The sequence below is a fragment of the Podarcis liolepis genome, assembly GCF_965112155.1.
Source record: "Podarcis liolepis genome assembly, chromosome: 15".
NCBI classification, from domain to species: domain Eukaryota; kingdom Metazoa; phylum Chordata; class Lepidosauria; order Squamata; family Lacertidae; genus Podarcis; species Podarcis liolepis.
In genome coordinates this window covers 9,658,022-9,669,656 of record NC_139566.1, presented here as the reverse complement: position 1 = coordinate 9,669,656, position 11,635 = coordinate 9,658,022, and the positions used below count along the sequence as shown (strand labels likewise).

The 11,635-nt window shown below is 50.5% G+C and overlaps 1 protein-coding gene across 1 annotated transcript; it reads right to left on the bottom strand.

The window, feature by feature from the left end:
• Nucleotides 1-664: 664 nt before the first annotated feature.
• HAX1 (HCLS1 associated protein X-1) lies at nucleotides 665-10,440 on the bottom strand. Its single transcript, XM_083477368.1, has 8 exons — nucleotides 10,306-10,440; nucleotides 8,911-9,131; nucleotides 8,476-8,633; nucleotides 5,473-5,530; nucleotides 4,144-4,253; nucleotides 2,890-3,007; nucleotides 2,019-2,142; nucleotides 665-807 (listed from the first exon to the last, which is right to left on the bottom strand). Exons 1-7 carry the CDS (start codon nucleotides 10,356-10,358, stop codon nucleotides 2,054-2,056), a joined length of 807 nt encoding a protein of 268 aa, XP_083333494.1. The 5' UTR covers nucleotides 10,359-10,440; the 3' UTR covers nucleotides 665-807; nucleotides 2,019-2,053.
• Between the last annotated feature and the right edge of the window lie 1,195 nt (nucleotides 10,441-11,635).

Sequence of the window (11,635 nt, the reverse complement as noted above, 5' to 3'; positions counted from 1 at the left end):
GGAGAATCCTAGCTCTAATAGCTCAACAACTCTGGCTGAAGACTTCATTTGCCAAAAAGAGATCATGGACTCTGGGCAACCCTATCTCAGCTGAGCCTCTCAGCCACAACAGCTTCCCTAAAACCTCCAGCTTCTGAGGCAGTCTACCTCAGAAGGCCTAGAGATGGGCTCTCTCCTTGGAGCACTGCTTCCTCAAAACAGACCAGCTCCATCCAGCTTGGGCCTGCCACTCCATCAGGCTGACTCAGTGGGATAGGAAGCTGGAAGCTTATACCCTCTTTGTTCATTGGGTTGTTATTTTTCTTTCTTTTCAAATTTGAGGCCAAGCTCCATCAGCCCTTATAAGAACAACTCTTTCAGAATGTGTGCCCTGAGTTTGTTTTTTTCCTCTTCCCTCCCTGTCCCTTTTCCCTTGCGTGCCGTGTACCTTCTAGGTCGTAAGCCTGCGGGTAGTGACTGTCTTGCTTTGACTGAATGTAAGCTACTCTGGGAGCCTTTTTGGCTGGAGAGCAGGGTACAAATGCTCTAAATATATAAGCAATTTGACACGACACGATGGATGCGACAGGGTTCTTTTTCGGTCTTCAAGAGGAACGACTGAGCAGGAGGATTTGCCCTTTTCATTCCTGCTAGAGACAATGGCAAATAAGGACACAGAAAAAACTTAAGCATAAATAAAGGCTATTTAATGTTATATTTTCAGGAGATGGAGCCCGTGCGGAAGAAAGAGGAGGCCGCAGGGAACTGAAAACACACAGGAAGGAAGCAATATCTGAAACGGAGGCCTTGTCCGCAGAGGGCACAAATCTGGAAAGAAAAAACAACAGAAACCCAATGAAACAGAGAAGAACACAACGTCCCTCTTTCTCCCCCCAAATCTCCATTTTCATTCTCACAATAATCCTGCAAGGAAGTTTATGCTGGGCGCTTGTGACTGACTCAGTGACCTTTTAGGCCTCTCTCCGGGCCTCGTATGACACTCCAACCCACAACACCACACCATAGCTGTCAAATTACAGATTTGAAAATAAGAGACCAGCAGCCTCGAAAATAAGGGATCAGCAGCCAAAATAAGGGATTTTCCAAGCACAGGTATGTTCAACTTCTGAGCCCCTCCGAGCCAAAGGCAGAAAGCCCAGTCAGCAGTGGTGGTTCCCACAGCGCAGCAACCCAGCAAAGGGGATGCAGCAAGGGAAACCACCGTCACCTCTCCGCTGGGAAGCGCTGAGCAAAGGTGAGTCCCCAGGCAACGCGGCAGATTTGATCGGCACAAGTGCCTCATTGGGTGAGCAACGCAACCAAGCAACCCAGTTGGAGCCTCCCTCCTTCCTGGCCGACAGGGAGGCAGGGAGGGAGAGGAGCTGCTTCCTTTGAAACCCAGGAAATTTAAGGGACATCATCAATAAGGGACAGCAGCGGGACACAGCACTGGGATAAGGGACTTTCCCACCAAATAAGGGACGGTTGACAGCTATGCACCGCAATGCCCTCCTTGCTCCCTGAGCACCCAAACTTTGGATAAATGATGCCATGGGCTTCCGTAGTCCCTGGGACAAGATCTGTAATGCTACGCCAACAACTCAAGCGTCATGGAAGGCCATAGGCTTCTCGCCTACGAACTAGGCCCATGTCCCAACCAACCAGGGATCCCATCCCTGACCATTGGGGCTACTGGCTGGGCCTGATGAGAGCTGAGGGTCCTGCTGGTTCCCCATCCGAGCTCTAAGGTTGAAGGCGAGAGCCCCCAAAGCTGGCTGACTCAGCCACAGGAAAGAGTGGAGGCTGGTCCATTTGGAGAGAACGGGGGCACTGCCTCACCAATCCCAGCCCCCCTTCAGCCACCCCCACCTCCCTGCCTTCTTACTTGCATCCATGTGTGGGGCGGGACTGCCTCTCATTGGTCACAGCTGTGCCTCTCGTTGACTCTAGCGCCACCTGCTGTTGGGTTCCCTGTCTTCTGCCCTACCAGTCCCAATGGGAGCCAGCCTACCACTGCATAGGAAGACCTCAGATCTTACCCTCTAAGGCCACCCACCAGGCAGAACTATTGGCTCTAGAACCAACGGCGGAAAAAGGTGTCCAGGATGGAAGCGGAGTCGCCTAGGTCCTCTCCAGGGCGTGAGCGGAAGGGCGACAGGTCTCCTGCGGAAGGAACCAGCCCGGTTAGCCAGAGGTGGTGTCATGGATAGGCTGGATGCCGAAGAGCGGTGGGAGGTACCAGCTGAGAAACCCCCGAAGGAAGAAGGCTTCAGAGCCAGGGGATGGGTGGTGGGAAGGCGATGGGTGGTCAGAGGGAGAAGACTGGGAGGAGGAAGTGTCCGAAGATGAAGAGGGAACAGGGTTTAGTGAGCAGGAAGAGGCAGTGACAGAGAGCGGTTCAGACTCAGAGGTAGAAGCAGAGGCTGAAAAGGAAGGGGTGGCCAGTCTGCTGAAGAAGCCAGGGAGTCTCCCCCTCCTGCTGTGTGACCAGCTCCTCTTCCCTCCTGGTCTCCCAGAACCAGAAGAGGCATGAAGACGGTGAAACAAAGAGTGACAGTACGAAGGAGTCTCAGGTTGCTGGGAAAGGGCCCTGGGGAGGAGCCTTAGAAAGTGGTGGAAGGTGGGGAATTTCCGTCCTCACAACCGCCACACCGGGGCAAGACCTGCTGGGAAGAGTTGCTGTGCTCGCTAGGCCTGGACTGCTTTGTTAACTTTTCTGACACATAAGGACTAGAAACTTTAAAAAAGAAAAAACTGGAGAAGCAAAAGTTGAGATTCTTAGGAAGCTTCTGTGTGCTTCTCAGGAACAGCAGAACACACACTATGCCGAATCTCTGTTTCTCGTTTATCCTCAAAGGCCAGCATGAGATGAAAGTTCTCTCGAACCAGGCTCCCCCTCCTTGCACTCACCTGAGCCTCCTTGCCGGCCACCGTCAAACCCCGGACGTGGCTCCCCTCCGCTCTGGCGGGTGACAACTGTCTCCTCGTGACCCTGACTGTCACGCACCGTCCGTCTCTCTTCCACCGTCTGAAGCAAGAGGATGTAAGGGATGGGTGAAATTTGGGGAAGATTCCTGGGGTAGAAGTATAGACTCTGCTCATTAAGAAGGGGATCCAGTAGGATCCAGTGTGAGGAATGGCATGCCGACATTCAGAAGAGACCTTTACATTCCCAGGGACCTGAGGAGTCAATTCCTCCTAAACTGTTTTGAAGATTAATAAATTACTGAGCCCATTGTGTAGTTTGCCATTTTTCAGTTTAAAGCCAGGAGGTCCTGCGAGATGTCAATCAACAGCACCCCCTGCTGCCAGGTTAAAAAGTAAACTTCACAATGCAGCTCGACGCTCTCTTCAGTTCATCTGAATGCAGAACATATTGCTAAATTGTCAGTACATACATATCACTATATAATAAAATTGTCAGGGTGTCATCACGTTGCAGTTCGCATGGCCACCAACAGGTGGCCCCACAAAGTGACAGAATAGAACAATATTACATATTGATATGTTACCCTTCAACCACCACCCAAGGCCAATTAATGCAGATAAAATATTCAACGCAATGAAATAAACCTATCCATCACCATTGCTTCTCAACCTTTCCTTGGCAGAGAATCTAGTTTTCAGGAGTGAAAATCCAATGGACACAAGTACCATCTAAGTACTCCTGAAAGTAGATCTTCAAAATGAATGGGCCTAAGTGAGTTATGTCCATGGATTTTGAATGGGACTACTCTGCATAAGATGGGACGCGGGTGGCGTTGTGGGTTAAAGCACAGAGCCTAGGACTTGCTGATCAGAAGGTCGGCGGTTCGAATCCCCGAAACGGGGTCAGCTCCTGTTGCTCGGTCCCTGCTCCTGCCAACCTAGCAGTTTGAAAGCACGTCCAAGTGCAAGGAGATAAATAGGTACCGCTCCGGCGGTAAGGTAAACGGCGTTTCCGTGCGCTGCTCTGGTTCGCCAGAAGCGGCTTAGTCATGCTGGCCACATGACCCGGAAGCTGTACGCCAGCTCCCTCGGCCAATAAAGCGGGATGAGCGCTGCAACCCCAGAGTCGGTCACGGCTGGACCTAATGGTCAGGGGTCCCTTTACCTTTTTACTCTGCATAAGGCTAACCTGGTATACACACACACACACTGGATTAAAGAAGCTTTGGCACGTACCCCATCTGGTGCTACCACTTTTGTGATCGAGACGCTTTTGAAATACGACCGGGGTTGGGCTGGCGGAAGAATAGTCTCGAGCCCTTTGGACGTGACCTGCGAGTCCAGATCTGTAATAAAAATGTGACCGAGTATCAGCTGAACCAGTTTCTACACTCACACACCCCTCTCCATTCTTCCCGCAAGACATCCAAGTTCCCACAACAATCCCTCCTTAAGAAAACCAATTCAGCATGTAAAAACACTTTTGCTTAGAGTGCGAATCATTTTTAACTGAGAGAGAGGCTTCTATGCTTTCCTCTGCAACAATATGGACTAGCCACTTGAATGCACAAGGGTTGTCCTGGCAAAACAGATATGGCTAAGTCCAGTATCTGGCTCCCCACAGAGGCCAAACAGACACCTCTGGGGAGATCACAAGCAACAGCCCTCTGCTGCCATACCTAGGGGTTGCCATGTACCTGGAATATCCCGAATATTTGGCAGCAGTGTCCTGTTGGAAATCAGACAAATGTCTGGGAAAATCCAGTCATTACAGCAACTCACGTCGGCAGTGCTGTTTTTGGCGATTTCCCATAAAAAAGCTCCAAAACAGTAGTTTTGTTTGCGATTTTGCCCAAAAACCTCTATAACCTAAAACAACAACCAATAATTTTGCCCCACCTCCAAATGCTCAACAAGTTTTCTGTCCAAATTTTCACTGTTTGAAATATGGCAACCCTAGCTATCCCCAGTCACTGAACACATACTCAGATATACTGCTCTTGAACATGGAGGGTTTATCTTCCCAAAACGAAAGGGTAGATTCTTGCATCACACAGCAAATTACCATATTTTTCGCTCCATAAGATGCACTTTTTCCCTCTTAAAATCTAAGGAGAAGTGTCTGTGCTTCTTATGGAGCGAATGTGTGGTCCCTGGCGCTGGGGGGGGGGGGACCCGGGCTTCCCCCGCCAGCCCCGCCAAGCTCCTGAGCAGCTCACAAAGCCTCCGCAGGGCGGTGGGGAGCCTTCATCCCACTGCCCTGGGGAGGTTTCGCGCGGCTATCACTGGCTTTTGCAAGACTCTCTCACTTCCCCCACCTCCCGCAAAAGCCCCCAAGAGCCGCATTTTTCTTGAATCCCACCCCCAAAGTGGGTGTGCCTTATGGTCAGGTGCGCCTTATGGAGCGAAAAATACGGTACATGCACTCGCATATATACAGACACCCAGCCATTTCCAAAACACTCATGAATAATCTGGGTGGTCTCAAAAGACCCAGACATGTGGCTCTTCGGATCTTTTGCCCCAAACCAACCACTGTTCCCTCCCCACCATTTGCCCTCTGACCTCTGTCTTCCTTTGGGGTATCTTTCAGTTCTGGGTGAGGTGGATCAGTCTCTCGCAGCTGTAAAAAAACAACAACAGAGAACGCAGTCAGTAAGGTCTGTGAAAACTGTGTGAGCGATGGGAGAAGGAAAAAACAAATGCAGAAGGAGAAGGCGGAGTGATATGGCAGAGCGATTGAAAGACTGGCTATCCAATCAGCGTTCACCCATGACAGGGCCTTTTTAGTGATGGCTCCCCAGTTGCGGAATCCCCTCTCCATCATTATTAACTTCTGGGAGGAATTGTAAAAACACTACTCTTCACTCAGATAATTGGTTGCCAAAGAAGACTGTACCAAACAACCCTGAGATCACTGCAAGGAGTATTGTTTTCAACTGTAGTTGCTTTTAGAATGTTCTAAATTGTTATTAGGGACATGGATGGTGCTGTGGGTTAAACCACTGAGCCTAGGACTTGCCGATCAGAAGGTTGGCGGTTCGAATCCCCGCAACGGGGTGAGCTCCCGTTGCTCAGTCCCTGCTCCTGCCAACCTAGCAGTTCGAAAGCATGTCAAAGTGCAAGTAGATAAATAGGTACTGCTCCGGCGGGAAGGTAAATGGTGTTTCCGTGCGCTGCTCTGGTTCACCAGAAGCGGCTTAGTCATGCTGGCCATATGACCCAGAAACTGTACGCCGGCTCCCTCGGCCAGTAAAGCGAAATGAGCGCTGCAACCCCAGAGTCAGTCACGACTGGACCTAATGGTCAGGGGTCCCTTTACCTTTAAATAGTTATTGGTTTTAGAATGTTTTTGTTATAGCTGTATATAAAGGTAAAGTAAAGGTAAAAACCCGTGGACGGTTACGTCCAGTCAAAGGCGACTAAGGGGTTGCGACGCTCATCTCACTTTCAGGCCGAGGGAGCCGGTGTTTGTCCACAGACAGCTTTCCGGGTCATGTGGCCGGCATGACTAAACCGCTTCTGGCGCAACGGGACACCGTGATGGAAGCCAGAGCGCATGGAAACGTTGTTTACCTTCCCGCCGGAGCGGTACCTATTTATCTACTTGCACTGGCATGCTTTCAGACTGCTAGGTTGGCAGGAGCTGGGACAGAGCAATGGGAGCTCACTCTGTTGCGGGGATTCGAACCGCCGACCTTCTGATCAGCAAGCCCAAGAGGCTCAGTGGTTTAGACCACAGTACCACCCACGTTCAGAGTAGGAGGGATAGCTATATCTATAGTGTATCTCTTTGCTGCTTTGGGCTCCTTGGAGAGGAAGGGCAGGATCTAAATTCCATCCATCTGTGGAAACAACTCCCTGCCTGTAGAAAAGTAGCCTATCAGGGGGGAAATGCTACAACAGCCCTATCTGTGACGTGCTCATTTCCTAAGGGAAAGGTCCTTTTTGTGGTTGTTTTTTTAAGCATGTGTTTCTGTGAGATTGTGCAGAAATATCACCGTGCCCCTCAAAATTTAAGGGGCAGAGCTGTAGCTCAGTGGTTGAGCATCTGCTTCTTGTGTCACCTTCAGGCAGGGCTGGGAGAGACTCCTTGTCTAAAAATCCTTGGCAGCCACTGCCAGCCAGTGTTGGCAGAACTGAACTAGACGGACCAGTAATCTGATTCAGAACGAGGCAGCTTCATGCGTTCCTACCGGTCATGTGACATAGTGCCACCCCGAATTCTACCATCTCAGTCTTCCAACTCATTCTGCATTATGGGCAGAACAGGTCAAACCAGGTAATTCCTTTGCAATGATCCCTGATGTCAGGGAACTGCCATCAGCTCAGAGGCGAGAGGTGGAAGGGCAGTTGTGTTACAGGGAGCCTCCGAAGATCTTGCGAAGCAGTTCCTCCTGTGGCGAGGAGGGAAGACCCGCCTCCAGTGGGGAAGGGGCGCAGGGATCAGAAGATGGTAGGGAGACCCTCAACACAGAGCCTGAGCAAAGTGGAGGGGAGGCATGTCCCCCTTTGCCAACGCCCACTTTGCGCAGTAGGTTTGCGCACAAAGAGGGGAGGAGAAGGATGGGGGTCACTCCCAGATTCTGCTAGCGCCTGAGCAGACATGGACTTGCGACGCTCTGAACTGTAATTACTTTGTACAGATAATAAAGCCTGGAAAAGACAGGAGGCTGGAGTCTTGCCTGTTTGCTCTTGAGCAACCACACCAGCACCTGACACCTGACTTTGGGAATTTGTTTAAGGAGCAGACTGTCCCCATCTCTCTGGCCACCGCCCCTGCCCAACCCCAAACATCAGGCCTCCTCTGCCAGAATTGCAACCATTTCACTTGGCCACCTCAGTGGGAGAGAAGAGAAGCAGGGCAGCTCCTACTGGAACCTGAGTTTGCTGTTTTCCTCTTCCCTCCCTGTCCCTTTTTCCTTGTGTGCTGTATTTTTTTCTTAGGATGCAAGTCTGCGGGCAGGGATTCTTTGATTTAAATGATTATATTTAAATGATTAAATGACCTTTAAAGCCCTTCACAGCCTAGGACCCTCGTACCTACGGGACTGCCTCTCCTGGTATGCCCCACGGAGGACCTTAAGGTCCATAAATAGCAACACCCTAGAGGTCCGAGGCCCTAAGGAAGTCAGATTAGCCTCAACCAGAGCCAGGGCCTTCTCAACACTGGCTCTGGCCTGGTGGAACGCTCTGCCTCATGAGACCAGGGCCCTGCAGGATCTGATTTCTTTCCGCAGGGCCTGTAAGACGGAGTTGTTCCACCTGGCCTTTGGCTTAGAATCAGTTTGATTCCCTCCCCCTCTTTCTTTTTCCTTTCTCCTCCTGTAAAGAGGCTACATCCTAATGTTTTAATGTTGTATTTTAATCTTGTTTTTTAAATTGTATTTTAATCAACTTGTTTTTATTTATTGGTTGTTGGCCACCTGGAGCCCAGTATTGGCTGGGGAGGGCGGGGTATAAATAAAATTTATTATTATTATTATTACATAAGCCAATCTGGGAGCCTTTCCTGTAGCAGAATGGGGTACCAAACAGGGATGGACCCGGGTTCAGAGCACCACACACCCCTTGGAACGGCTGCCAGGGCCTCCTCTCTGGAGCTGTGGGGCCTGAGCCGTCCTCTAGGGCCCTGCTGCTGGACCTCTGGCTATCCGGATGTTTCAGCATGAAATCCCGCAGCATCTGCCTCTTCTCAGGCGATGGTGCCGGTGGCTCTGGGAAATCTGTGGGCAGATAAACAACAATTGTACATTTTGATTTTGTTTATTCTGGGGTTAAGGCTGCAGCCCAGGGGCACAGAACCTGCGGAGAAACCGCCGTCTGAATATCTGGAGAGTTGCTCCCTTTTATTCAGGACCATGAGGACTAGAATCCTGCAGTCTTTTTAAGGGAAGAGAAGAAGGTTCCAGGTTCAATTCCCACTTGCCCATTTCCCTCCAAACCGGGCCATCCCTAGCAGGACGCAAACCCAGTTGAAGGCTAACCCAAGGTCTCGCCTACCAAAGGGCCCAGAAGGCAAACTCCTCACTCCCATCTCTTGGAAGAGGTTGTTGAAATCCTGGAACAGCTCGTCAAATCCGAAGGTGTCGTGGAAACGCATCCCGCCTGGGCTGAATGTGAACCCGAACCCAAAGTCCCCGGGGTGCCTCGCCCCAAAGCCATCCTCATCGTCGTCGTCCTCGTCGTCCCGTGTGATTCCCCCAAAGAAGGGGTCGCGGGGCCTGTAGCAACAATGAGGAAAAGGGGAGAGGTGCTATGGGGGGGGGGTGTTGCTTTAAATGTTAACGTGCTTGTTCAGCCTTAGCAGGGCTTATTTACTGTTAGGCAGTACTCTGTTTAAATAAACAAAAATCAAAATAGCATGTGATGCACAATGCAACCCACAGCTTGTAACTACAGTGGTACCTCAGGTTACATACGCTTCAGGTTACAGACTCCGTTAACCCAGAAATAGTGCTTCAGGTTAAGAACTTTGCTTCAGGATGAGAACAGAAATTGTGCTCCGGCGGCACGGCAGCAGCAGGAGGCCCCATTAGATGAAGTGGTGCTTCAGGTTAAGAACAGTTTCAGGTTAAGAACAGACCTCCGGAACGAATTAAGTACTTAACCCGAGGTACCACTGTACATAAAAATGGCTAAAAACGATTACATGGATGGACCCAGGTTTAAATCTCCACTTGGGGATAAAATGGGGGGGGGGGCCTTGGGCCAACCCATATCCCTCAGTGCAGCCTACCTCGAAGGCTTGTTGCAAGGGGAGTCGGGGACCATCCAGCTGCTTTTGGGGAAGGGCAGGATACCCACAGGGAATGCGGGTGGCGCTGTGGGTTAAACCACAGAGCCTAGGGCTTGCCTATCAGAAGGTTGCCGGTTTGAATCCCCACGACGGGGTGAGCTCCTGTTGCTCGGTCCCTGCTCCTCCCAACCTAGCAGTTCGAAAGCACGAAGTGCAAGTAGATAAATTGGTACCGCTCTTGCGGGAAGGTAAACGGCGTTTCCGTGTGCTGCTCTGGTTCGGCCACATGACCTGGAAGTTGTACGCTGGCTCCCTCGGCCAATAAAGTGAGATGAGCACCGCAACCCCAGAGTCGGCCACGACTGGACCTAATGGTCAGGGGTCTCTTTACCCTTTACCTTTTAGGATACCCACACGTCGTTAAAACGTCACCAAATAGGCGGATTGCTTGGAATGAGGCCTTAGTAAATAATGCGATCGCTTTGCCAGCTGCAAGGCAGGCAGAAACTCGCCCGGTGTAGCCCCAAGGTGTTGGAAGGGAAGCTGCCCCGGTGGGATTTCCGCCTGCCAAGCTTTGAAAAGCTCAGAGGAGGAGAGGGGACAAAATATTTACGCATAAAATAAGAAGCGAGGAGGATCCTGATTTCCCAGAGCCTCACCTCCGCTCCCCGGGGAAGCCGAAAAAACCCCGAAATACGTCGTAGAGGCTCATTCCGCGGCCAGCCGTAAAGCAATACCGCCACGCCTCCCTCCGCGCTTCCGCCACTCTGCTGTGAAACGCCCCCTTTCCTCCTCCCCCGTCTGCCCTTATATGGCGGCTGTAAAGCGACCCAGTCTTCACGACGCTACCTCAAAACGACACCCTTGAGATTGAACTGACGTTCTCCTCTCCGGCGGCTCATAGACTTATTCGTCACTTAGACTGATGCAATGCGCAAGTTTCCGAGTTCAATCCCAACGTCCCCCAAGGGACCTTGTAAATCAATGGAGAATTTAGAGTTCCTTAAGAGCGATTGTTGACTGGCGCTGCCAGAGGGCACCAAGTATTATTACTGCATCGTACATTTTAGCCTCACAGAGGTTGATGTAAAAGCCTCCTTTGCCTGCAAGAATGCTGGTAACAGGAGATCTCTCAATTTCCATTCAATCTTCAGTTTATTTCAGGTTTATTGATTGTAAGCCGGCTGGCTGGCAGGCCCTCTCCTTTTTAACTATTGCACACCACCCAATTACTTAAAGACTTAAATGCAGGTTCACTTTTGTACAATAGTTAAGGGACACAAGGTTTTGCTACCATCCATGGACAACAGATATTCAAGGGTGCCATAGAACAACTTTGGATCCAGATGCCTCCCGGAATTCCTCCTCCAGTCCAAAGATCTACAGGCTAATGGTTCTAGAGAAGGGATAAAAAAAATCAATTCCTTCCAGTAGCACCATAGAGACCAACTAAGTTTATTGGTATGAGCTTTCATGTGTATGCTCCACCCCCATCGTTCAGCCCGGACACTGAGGTCCAGCACCGAGGGCCTTCTGGCGGCTCCCTCATTGCGAGAAGTGAGGTTACAGGGAACCAGGCAGAGGGCCTTCTCAGTAGTGGCACCCGCCCTGTGGAACACCCTCCCACCAGATGTCAAAGAGAACACCAACAGACTTTTAGAAGACATCTGAAGGCAGCCCTGTTTAGGGAAATTTTTAATATTTAACACTGTATTGTTTTTAACACTTGGTTGGAAGCCGCCCAGAGTGGCTGGGGAAACTCAGCCAGATGGGCGGGGTATAAATAATAAATTATTATTGTATTATTATTGGTCTCTATGATGCTACTAGAAGGATTTTTTAAAAAAAAATTGTTTCAACTATGGCAGACCAACACAGCTACCTACCTGTAACTAGAGAAGTGATATTTGGAGAGTGGCGATTCATCGAAAGGGCTCTCTTGGGGTGGGGTATTGTGGAAACTGCTGGAATAATCCACCGCTCTTGGAT